Genomic DNA, 11,764 nt, shown 5'->3' with positions numbered 1-11,764 from the left:
CCAACTCACGGACCGCGAGATCGTGACCTGGCTGAAGTCGGACGCCTAACCGACTGCGCCACCCAGGCGCCCCTGAGAGCTGGTGATTTTAAAATCAAAATACATAGGTTTAGACTCAGGTTGCTTTACTTACAGATTCTGTGATCTTGGGAAAGTTGATTGACCTCTCTGAGCTTCTGTTTTTTCATCCATAATATGGAAAATTTTTAAAAACAAGAGAGAAAAATCTCAGAGTTTTTGTAAACATCCATTACATAAAGGTGCTTAGTGCAATACCAGGAATATCATAAGAACCCAGCAAATGATAGGGACATTATTTGAAATAAATACACATGCATTTGACATATATTTATATTTCATGCATATATATACTCATAAGTATGTTATATATGTGTATATGTATATATGTACACACACACACACACACACACACATATATATATATATATATATATATTTTTAAGTTTCTAAGTTTTGGGCTCTCATATATTGGAGAAGGGGAAATTCTTGGCTAGAAGAACTGACTCTAATAGAATTTCTTTTGGAGCTTCTGCCTGTCACTGCTAACTCAACATTCAACTTTATCACGGCCAAATGAAATTACTACTGCTTGTAAAATAGGGACTTTCTCAGCATAAACCTTATGCTTCAGATCAAGCAGAATGAGTGTTTATTTGAATATAAATCTAATACAATCCTCAGAAAAAGCCAGGTGTGCTTCCTGTCCGAAGTTGTGGAAGTGTGCTTTCAGGTGCTATGCTAAGCATTGATTAGAATATATGAAATGCCACGTATTGAGGTTATCTTAGGTAGACACCACCTCTTTCCCTAATCCCTAGCCATCTGATGTGTGTGTGTGTGTGTGTGTGTGTGTGTGTGTGTTTAATGTGTCTCTTGATTTTAATCACAGAAAATAAAATGGGAAATACCTGAAACTCTAGTGTCCCCTTTGCCGGAACACTGACAAAGCATATACCCAAATTTGCTTTCAAAACTTCAGTTTTATACCTCCCTCAAAATTGTTGATAATAGCTGTTTAGTTATATGCCCAACATAGAATTCATTAAAAATTGTCAATTTGAAAAATAAAGAAAAAGCATAAAAAAAGCAGAAGCAATTGTATATCCAATATAAACTATACTAACTTTCAATATGCAAGTAAACGTGAAAATGACCAATGCTTCTCTGTTGTTTTGATAGTGAGTAAGATGATTTCAACAGTAGTCTTTTCAAAATCTTTTTGTGACATGAGTAATTTGTTTTGTGTCTCAACTTCACAGGAATTTCCCCTTGAACTGGACTTGGGAGTTCAACTGAATAAATTATTTCTGGACTTTTGAATTATTAATCTTGTCTGCATGATATGCAAATTAGGCTTCACTATGTCCAGCGGCACAGTCTTGGGTTAGAAGCTTTATCAGGTTGCTGGCAAAGAGTTTCCGTCAAGGGATCAGGGCCTTCCAACAGAATGGTAAGTTATAATGCAACTCATGTCACCCAGGTGTACAAAGTAATGCCAGACTTCCCTCAGGGGTTTCTTTTTAAATGGCCTATAAGCAGTTAAGGTTTTAAATAATGTTTAAATGAACTGTCTGAACTGTCATTCATAACATGAAGAACAATAAAGGAAACTAAAAGGAAGTCATAATTTTTTCTCCTACATTTATTTTTCACTAAATTGAATGTCTTTTTTTAATTGCCAAATACTAAATTTATTTAAAGAGGTTTATTACATTTGCTAATGTCTTGGTAACATATTTCAACAAAAAAGAGTAATCAGATTTGCTTAAATGTAACTACTTACAGAAAAAATGTGAAGTTTCTAAATTGTATGACAAAATCAACCACATGTAATATTTCACGTTTAGAAAATAATATGTTAGAGGGAATCTTAAGTTATTCTAAAGATTAAATTTAGCATTTATGTTAAAATTACAATTATGGTTGCAAAAGTTACAATTTTTCAAGAAAGTAATTCACTAAGGAAAAATGACAAATTGCAGAAGCCATTGATATTTTACCTTCCAGAACTTTTTATAATTGGTGAGTTTTCTTTAATTCATAAACATAATTTGGTACTTTACTTTTTAATACCTTGACTTATAGTATAAATTCTGGAATATACAAAAAAACAAGTTATCAATATTAAGTGATTGTATCTTTTCAGTGTGAATATATATTTTTTCATTCAAGTTGTTTATTAATGAAAATAGCAATTTGTTAAAAAAGACTCATACTGCCATGTAAATTTGCCTTAAAGAAGCAGTTAAGGTTTAAAATGCATAAGTAATCTTTGTTTAATTATAATGATTGTAAAAAACAATTTAAATGCTAATAAGCTGTCAAATATACTTTTAAATTTAAGATTCAATAGTGTACATTTTTAAAAGACTGAATACAATTAAGGTGAAAGAAACATTAATCCAAATTAAAAATGAGTACTACTTATCTGCTTATGTGTGTATTGACTATTGCTTGTAATTCAATAGTTCTAACAGGTTTAGATATATGTTTGGATATATAATTAAAGATTTCACTTCAATTACCAATAGCTAAAATAAATAAATAATTCACCCAAAACAGTTAAAACCTATTTATCATGATTTCTATTTCCTAAAAATTAAAAACACAACCACGAGAAAGTGGAACAGAGAATATTAATTTTTCGTGAAGGAATATCCCTTCAACTGAGAATTTTCCTTAAAGGATCAGCTTACTTCATCAATTTGTATAATTATAATGGCCACACTAAAACACATTAGACTATAAACATCATCTAATTTGGACTCTAGCACCCAGAAAATTATGGGTCTCAGTGAGACTTAAACTGGCCTGCAAATATAAGACAGCCTGACCTTCATGAACCACCATTTATTAAGAACTTAAGAAAATTACTTTAAGAATGAAATAAAGTACCAAAAAGCAGATTATAAAATATCATAAAGAGGATAATCTCATTTCTATAAAAAATAAATTCAAATAAAAAATATTAAACTGTAAACAGGTATCCAGATATGAGGACTAGTTGGTTTACAGACAATTAATTTTCATTCCTTCTTTTTGCCTACCTGTACCTTCTTAGTGTTACAGAATAACATTCATTTTTCAGTTATTTTTAAAATAAAACTAAAAATATAAAGCAACCGCTCTGAGAAGCAAGACAAAGGTGACTAGTCATTCAGTTTCCTTATTCCAGTTCTGATATGCTGTATCCCTGCTACTTCCCTGAATCTCCATTCCCATGGGACAGCTTGAAGCAGAAAAAGCCTTCTCCATGGTGGCAGCACGGCCCCTGACTTGCCCCAGTGCTAGTTATTGGGAATCGGGCACATGTAGTAATGCACGTCTTCATGGCTGTCTTTTTCTGCAATAGCAGTCAAACCTTCCTGCTGCACAGAAGCTACTGACGTCAGCCCATGCATTTTAAGAACTGAGTAGTCAGAAAAATAAGAGAGAGGACTAGAAAAAGAACTAGAAAAAGTGGAAATTCAAAGTGGAACAACTGAGTCTTAAGGAAACTTTCTATTGTCTTACTATACCTTTGAGTGTGTGCACCTGCTTTTTTGAGCACTCCCCAAATAATGAAGTTGCCCAGATCTGAGCTCTGAGGAGCTCCAACATTTGAAGCTTGGGCAAATAGTCCACAAAGAGAGAAAGGAGGATAGTGAGAAGACTGCCATGTCATAGAAAGCTGGGAAGAATGTACTTCCAGAAGTCATGGAGCTGAAAGCATCAGGGAATAGAGTTAAAAATAATAGTGGCAAATTGCCACTGACTGACCTATAAAATAAAGCCTATATATATTTTTAAAAGACCATGAATTTTGTTGCTGTATTTCTAGAAATCCTAATAATATCAAATACATGTTGATTTGGGGAAACAAATAGAAAGTCCAGATAAACTGACTCTATTATATATATATATATATATACACACACTATATATATATACTATAAACTATATATATACTATATATATTACATTATATATACTATATATACTAAATATTATGTTAATAATATATGTAGTATATACTATATATAATAATATATATAGTATAATTAATTATATATACTCTATATATTACATTAATAATTATCTGGTATTGGGGCACCTGAGTGGCTCAGTCAGTTAAGCACCAGACTTTGGCTCAGGTCATGATCTCATGATTCATGTGTCTGAGCCCCAAATTGGACTCTGCTGTCAACATGGGGCTTGCTTTGGATTCTGTCTCCCTCTCTCTGCCCCTCCCCTTCTCTCTCTCTCTCTCAAAAATAAATCAACATTAAAAAGTTATCTGGTATCTCATCCCTAGGGATAGAACTCTTAATACTTTGGTACATTTCCTAGACTTTCTGATGTTTATTAACGTCAGAGGTAAATTCATAATTTTTAAATTGACCTTAATTTAAAAAATTGATTCTGGAAGATATATATGAAATCTTACCTTCCACAAATGTGTGTCTAAACAAAGCAACCTAACTACCACAATTGCCTGTTTTAAATATTAGTCATTTTACGCGTAGTGTCAACTTAAAAAATTTTTCAACATTTGTTTATTTTTCAGAAACAGAGCACAAGTGGGGGAGGGGCAGAGAGAGAGGGAGACCCAGAATCTGAAGCAGGCCCCAGGCTCTGAGCTGTCAGCACAGAGCCCGACACGGGGCTCGAACTCAGGAACTATGAGATCATGACCTGAGATGATGTCGGATGCTGAACCGACTGAGCTACCCAGGCACCCCACGTGTAGTGTCAACTTTTAGAGTGAAATAGAGCAATGGGCTTAATTTGCTGGATTTACTGCTTCTCTGACCTTAGAGGAAATATTTGTAAAAAATGTTTTTTTTAGACTATCAAATGTTTACCTTCATTTCCACGCAGCAAGCCTTTACATACCATCTCCCTATCTGGCAGTCACTATGCCAGAGGTAGAAGATAAACTCTGTGATCAAGTTGTGAGAAATTCGAAGAAACTTCGTTTATAATGAGAACATAGAATGGGGGGCTGAAGTTAAGATGGGTGGGTCAGAAAGCCTCTCTTGGGAAATCCACACTTGAACTGAAGTCTGAAAGGACGTGCAGATAGAAGGCAGTGTTTGTGATGGGGCAAGATCACAGGGGGAAAAGGTCAGTGAGATGGGTTTCAGTGAACTGAGCATTGGGAAGTTCTCTGTGCAATCAAAGAACAGGAAGAAGATGAGTAAGGAGGGGGGTCAGGCGAGGTGAGGCTGAAGTGGCCTACAGGAGCCAGGTCATGCGTGTCATTACGGATTTGGAATTTATTTCCTAGACAGAGGAAAGTCACTTAAGTCTTTTGGCTGAGGAGAATCAGAATTATGGTTGTAGTTTTCAAGATTGTCATGCTTTCAAGCCAAAGGTAGGTTGAAAGGGAGCCAGAGAGGATGCGAGGAGACCCTAGAAGATACAGTACAGGCCAAGATAAAGATGATGGTGACCTGGACTAGAATGGTGATGAAGGAGATGGAGCAATGGTAATGGAGTCAAGAAACATCCAAACACTATAGGCAACACTTGGTAGCTTACTTGTTATTGGAGACAAGCTACAGACGACTTCAAGGATGTTGCTTAGATATCCTACAGGATCTCAGCAAGTTTGGCCACCATTACTATTATTACTAAGAATTGAAGCACCGTATTTTAATTTTTTTAAATCATGTTATAAAACTGGAATTATGCTTTACAAATTGAGTGAAATAACCACAATTCTTTGACAATATGGAAACACAGTAAAATCTATGAAAATAGCAGGACCGGAGTTATAAGAATCCCTGTTTCCTCTCCTAGGTTGTGGTTCAATTGTATTTAACTTAGCAGAATTGGGTGAACAACTGTGATGTGCTGGGGACCATGGGAGGTGCTGGAAACAGAAAAATGAACTAGTTGCTCCACTTCACTGCACCATTTCTTGGCCTCTTTGCTATTTGTCAAGTCCTCTACGTGTGTTTTCACCTCTGGGCATTTGCACATGCTTCCCCTTATGTCTGGGACATTTTTTACTGTTAGAAGACATGCATTTATTTGCATCCTGGTTCTTCCCAAGAGAGTATAAATTGTTTGAGATTAAGAACTTTGTTTGACTCACTGCTGTTATCCCCAGTGCCTAGTGCATAGTTCAAAGGCACTTAATAAATATTTGTTAAAATAATATATTAATGATATATCTGTATATGAATGTGTATGTATGTGCACTCCTTACTAACCTTTCATAGTTCAAGTTTTAAGTGTTTTTTTAAAATTATTACTTATGTGCAGTTTTGTCATTAGGCATAAGCTGGTGTTTCAACCTTCTCTTTTCTCTCTCTTCCTTAGGCGTGGAATGAAACTTGCCAAAATTGGCTGGCAGCAGAGATTTCCCTGGAAAAGTACTACCTTTCCATTTTTTATGGGATCGAGTTTGTTGTGGGAGTCCTTGCAAATACAACTGTTGTGTTTGGCTACCTCTTCTGTCTGAAGAACTGGAATAGCAGTAACATTTATCTCTTTAACCTCTCTATCTCAGACTTGGCTTTTTTGTGCACCCTCCCCATGCTGATAAGAAGTTATTCTCAAGGAAAGTGGACATATGGGGATGTGCTCTGCATAACCAACCGATATGTGCTTCATGCCAACCTCTACACGAGCATCCTTTTTCTGACTTTTATCAGCATTGATCGATACCTGCTCATGAAGCATCCTTTCCGAGAACACTTTCTGCAAAAGAAAGAGTTCGCTGTTTTAATCTCTTTGGGTATTTGGGTTTTAGTAACCCTAGAGCTCCTGCCCATACTTTCTCTTATACATCCAAATATAGCTGTCAATGGCACCAACTGTATTGATTATGCAAGCTCTGGGGACCCCAAATACAACCTCATTTATAGCATGTGTCTAACCTTCTTGGGATTCCTCATTCCTCTTTTGGTGATGTGCTTCTTTTATTTCAAGATTGCTCTGTTCTTAAAGCAGAGGAGCATACAGCTTGCTACTGCTTTGCCCTTTGAAAAGCCCCTCACCTTAGTCATCATGGCAGTTGTGATCTTCTCCGTGCTTTTTACTCCCTACCACATCATGCGGAATGTGAGGATTGCTTCACGCCTGGGAAAGTGGAAGCAGTCCCTCTGTGCTCAGGCCACCATCAACTCCTTATACATTGTGACTCGGCCTTTGGCCTTTCTGAACAGCACCGTCAACCCTGTCTTCTACTTCCTTATGGGAGATCACTTCAGGGAGATGTTAATGAGCAAGCTGAGGCACCAATTCAAATCCCTGACATCCTTTAGAAGATGAAGTCATGGACTGATGTTTCCATTCAGGGAAAAGTGAGATGCTTGTGTAACACACTGTTTTGCATGTGCAGATGTAGGCCAATTAGAATTTGATTTAACTCATAGACGTAAATCAGAGAAGCAAAGACTTGACACTCTTTTAAAGACATGCTGTGCCCGGAGTCTGTGAAAAGAAGAGGATGGGAAGTATTTACTGATTTCTTCACCTAAGAATTGAAAGGAACTGGACTGGCATTGTCTAGTGCTTGAGCATATAAATCCAAAACCCTAGGTGTTATAAGACTTTCTCAACCAGTGTAAAAGAAATAGAAGATAGATAAAGCAGCAAGTAGTCTGCATTTAATCATCACCAGATTGCGAAAAAAAATATGTTGGCAACATTCTCTATGTTATTCTTTTTCATTTAATCTTATAACTTAATGTGAAAACTGAATAACAGATTAAGCATACACTATTAGAGATTATTGTTAGAAATTGTGGTCTTGAACAAAATTTAAAGTCAACCATAGCAACAAGCAAGAAAGCAATGTAATGAGTTCAAGGATGTCTATATGTATTTCTTTGTATTGATTATGAGTTGGAGTCAAGTTGTAATTATAAGTCCTATTTTGTTTCATGGTTTTTAGTGCAAAGAATCAAATTAAATGGAGCCTAAAGAGATGGTTCGACAAAAAGAGAGACATGTTTGAGCTTGTCTCTTAGGGAATTTAGGTATAAATGATTTTACCAAAGTACACAAAGAGAGAGAAGAAGAAGATTTGCAAAAATCTCAGAGCTATGGAACACAAAGTGTCTATCAGAAAACCCAAAGCACGACAAAACAAAACAAAACAAAACAAAACAAAACAAAGGTAAATACTTTTGGACGACTGTATCTTAAAGACAGTGACTTACATCTGGAATGAGCCTTGTTTTCATGTTCATAGAACATCACATAAGACCACTGAAGGAAGTGTTCTAAACAAAGTGCACTTTATGAAATTGTAAAATGTAAGAAATATTTATGCGCATATTCATATAGATTATCCAGGCATCCCTCTGTGCCACAAAACAAATATAGGAAAAACTAAATGGATGCTACATTAGCTTTTTAAAATCAAATAAGTATCACATAACAGTTCACTTACATGTAACAAAATGTGTCCATGGCCACATGTCTATGCTCATTTCCTTAAAGTCATTAGCTGTACTTATGCTAGGTAAAATAAGTCAGTCAGACAAAGACAGATATCATATGTTTTCACTCGTGTGGAATTTGAGAACCTTAACAGTAGACCCTGGGGGAAGAGAAGGGGAAAAAATAGTTTCAAATAGAGAGAGAGGTAAACCATGAGAGACTCTTAAATACAGAGAACAAACAGAGGGTTGATGGGAAGGGGGGCAGAAATGGGTGATGGGCATTGAGAAGGGCACTTGTTGGGATGAGCACTGGGTGTTGTTGTATGTAAACGATGAATCATAGGAATCTACTCCTGAAGCCAAGAGCACACTGTATACACTGTATGTTAGCTAACTTGACAATAAGTTATGTTAAAAAAATGATTAGTTGTAACATGAAGGATAAAATAGGTATTATGAGTACAAAGACAAAATTCTATTGCCCTTTCTGTCCTATACTCTGGTGATATATTCTGACAGTACAAAAACCCAAAATATTCCCAGTTAGTGCTTACATAATTCAAACAAATGAGATATTATAAAAATGCATTACTCACAAAGGATTTATTTTCTTACTTATTATTAGGCTTTAAGATATTTTTTTCATGACTTGCCTTTGTGGTCAATATTTTTGAAATTTTAGTGTGATTTTATACCTGCCTGATAATAAACTGAAAACATAATCTCCTGAATATCCTCATCAGAAAAGGCCACAAAAGAGCCTTAGGAAAGAAGTGTTTACTTATTTCTGCAAACTTAGAAACATCTAACGTAATTGTAATTTGCTTTTTACGCATGGGTTTTAATTTGCAAAATTGGAAATAAATTTTCCCTACCCTTACCCAAAAGATAGGGACTCTTTTAATTAGGGCAGTGAAATATTTTATAGAACCACAAACTCTTAGATATATCTTGTAACCAAAATGTTAAGTAATTTCATAGCATAATTCTTAATCCTTTTCTTGCCCAAGTCTGTCACCTGGTAGCTTTACCCTCAGCAGACAAGAGACCTGCATTAAAACTATAAGAGCTATTCCATTTACTTTTTGTACTAGGTGATTGTAAGAATTATAAACAAAAAATAATGGAAATTCTTTCTGGGTTTGTAGTTTTCAAAGGAAATGATGTTGGGCTTTGGTATCTTGTCTTTTGATTGGTTCCTTATTGTTGTTAGAATCCTGTCTAAGCTATTTGGTCCAGCATTTCACTATCTGGGCCCACCAATATTATCATATGTTATCTCCCACTGCCAGTTTCACAAACTATACTCTCCAGCCAAAGATGGTTACCTCACTTCTATATGCAGAACTTTCTCACTATGCACAGCTGGATGCTCACCCCTGTCCCATCATGCCCAAATACAAAAAATTTTATGCATTTTTTAAGGCCCATGTCATCTGTCACTCCTTCTGAAAACCTTCCTTTAGGTCATCTCCTCCGCAGATCTGGAAATAAATGAATTATTTTTGCACTTATAACATAGTTGTTTAGATTCAAGTGAACTCTAAGGTCTGTGATTAGAAGAACCACATCTAATTTTTTATTGCCCTTCTAGAACTTAGCAAGGTATATTTTATATGGTTGTTTATTATGGATTAACGTCCTTAAAATTGAATTCAATGCTCCTTTTTAGTGTACATGATTGGACTACTTTCTGTCATCACTGCTTTTATAAGTACTGCTGTCTTATATAAAGAATAGAGTGTATATATACAAACACATGCGCCAGATGCCATTGCCACATCCCTTATATTTTCCTCCATACCTTTGAACATAGTTTTAATTGATGCTTAAAATCTGTGTCTGCTAGTTCACAAGGTGGGTCATATCAACATTTATGCTCATTGATTGCATTTTGTCTTAAGTATGGGCCACAAATTCCTGCTTTTTCATATCTAATAAATTTGGATTATGTTCTGGACATTTTGAATAATATACTGTGGAGTCTCTGGATTCTATTATGTTCCATGGAAAAGTACAAATATTTTGTTTCATGGCTGAACTCAAACTCCAAGCCCTGCAATCTCATTTCAATTATTTTAGCCTTAACTGAGCTGTTTAGAGTCTTTCCAGCACATCCATAGTTCAGAGGTCAGCTAGAGACTTGAATAGAATTTATATACCAGATATGCAGTTCCCTGTCTATAACTCTCTCTTCTCCAGGGTTCTTCCCCCTTCACTTTCCAGTTGCTGAGTTTACTCTGGACTCATTCTTTGCTTTCTCATGCCAGATAGACTGTAGGTTCATTTCTATATTTTAGCAAACCAGCCTGGCCTGATTACTTAAAAATGTAACTGTGAAAGTCACTCAGTGCCTTTTACTTCTGCCAGGTGTGGATCCCCCTCCTTGCTTTGTTTTGTTCAGTCTGTAGTATCTTTATGTAGTTGGTTGTTTATATATTCCCAGAGTTTAGAGAGGTCCCTTGCAGGAAGTGTGGATCAATAGGAATTACTAGGCCATTACTAAAGCAGAAACTTTTTTCCCTTAGAATTAATAAGCTTCACAGAATAATGTAACTATATATCATAAGTGGTTTAAAGTCCCACTCATAGCTTCTAAATATTCTTAAGGGCTTATTTCATATTGACCATCATTTGACTCCAGCCTGTGCGTTTATTCATGCTTTCTCTATTTTCCCCTGCACCAGTTTTGGTTTTAAACCTAACCTCTGCAATAATTTTCAACAAAAAGTAATTTAAAAAAACCCAACAAAACCAATAATTTTTCTGAAAGCAAATAGCATCCACTGCCCATTGTCCTGCCTTTTGCTAGTCTCCATACTTTCCTCATTCTGGGTCCCACTCCATACTTTATGAATGGTAATTTTGCCCCCCTTAGAGACTTTGGTACCAAAAATATTTGAGTAGACCATTGGTCTTAGCAAAGAACTCTTTAAAACAAATGTAAAATTGTTCCTAAAAGAAATTATTGTCTCAAGTCCAAATAGAATTGAAAAATTCAATTGTCAAAAGACAATATGTCTTTTATGCTAATAAACCTACTTCTAGCGTATAGCTCTTGGTCACTATATGGTAATCTATTGTATGGATATAGCTGTATTGCTTTAGTCAATACTTCATTGCTGACATTTAAGTTATTTATAATTTTTAGTTTTCATCTCAAGCTCATTTTGCAGTCCAGGCTTACCAGTAACAAATCAGGTGCTTTGATCTCTATTTGCTATGGATTCCTGTGAGAGTAATCTATTATTCAACCCTGGGTGGAAAAAAAAATGAGATTGTTCAGGACTGAGTCATCAAATCCCATCGTAAACATCAACACAATAATAGTAATAACAAACACAGGTAGCACTTAAGATGTA

At 35.5% G+C, this 11,764-nt stretch overlaps 1 protein-coding gene across 1 annotated transcript; it reads left to right on the top strand.

Annotated features, from left to right (window-relative positions):
• Positions 1 to 1,363: 1,363 nt before the first annotated feature.
• On the top strand, positions 1,364 to 10,368 carry SUCNR1 (succinate receptor 1). The gene is made up of 2 exons (XM_049629691.1): positions 1,364 to 1,471; positions 6,331 to 10,368. Exons 1-2 carry the CDS (start codon positions 1,364 to 1,366, stop codon positions 7,282 to 7,284), a joined length of 1,062 nt encoding a protein of 353 aa, XP_049485648.1. The 3' UTR covers positions 7,285 to 10,368.
• The last annotated feature ends 1,396 nt before the right edge of the window (positions 10,369 to 11,764 follow it).

This window comes from Panthera uncia, chromosome C2, assembly GCF_023721935.1.
Source record: "Panthera uncia isolate 11264 chromosome C2, Puncia_PCG_1.0, whole genome shotgun sequence".
Taxonomy (NCBI): Eukaryota; Metazoa; Chordata; class Mammalia; order Carnivora; family Felidae; genus Panthera; species Panthera uncia.
This window is presented reverse-complemented; position numbering and strand designations above follow the sequence as displayed.

What these genes read in the sequence shown, in the direction of transcription:
- SUCNR1 (XM_049629691.1), top strand. Translation starts at nt 1,364, where the DNA reads ATGCAAATTAGGCTTCACTATGTCCAGCGGCACAGTCTTGGGTTAGAA. An exon ending in CAGGGCCTTCCAACAGAATG is followed by an intron (nt 1,472 to 6,330) that starts GTAAGTTATAAT and finishes TCTCTTCCTTAG; the next exon opens with GCGTGGAATGAAACTTGCCA.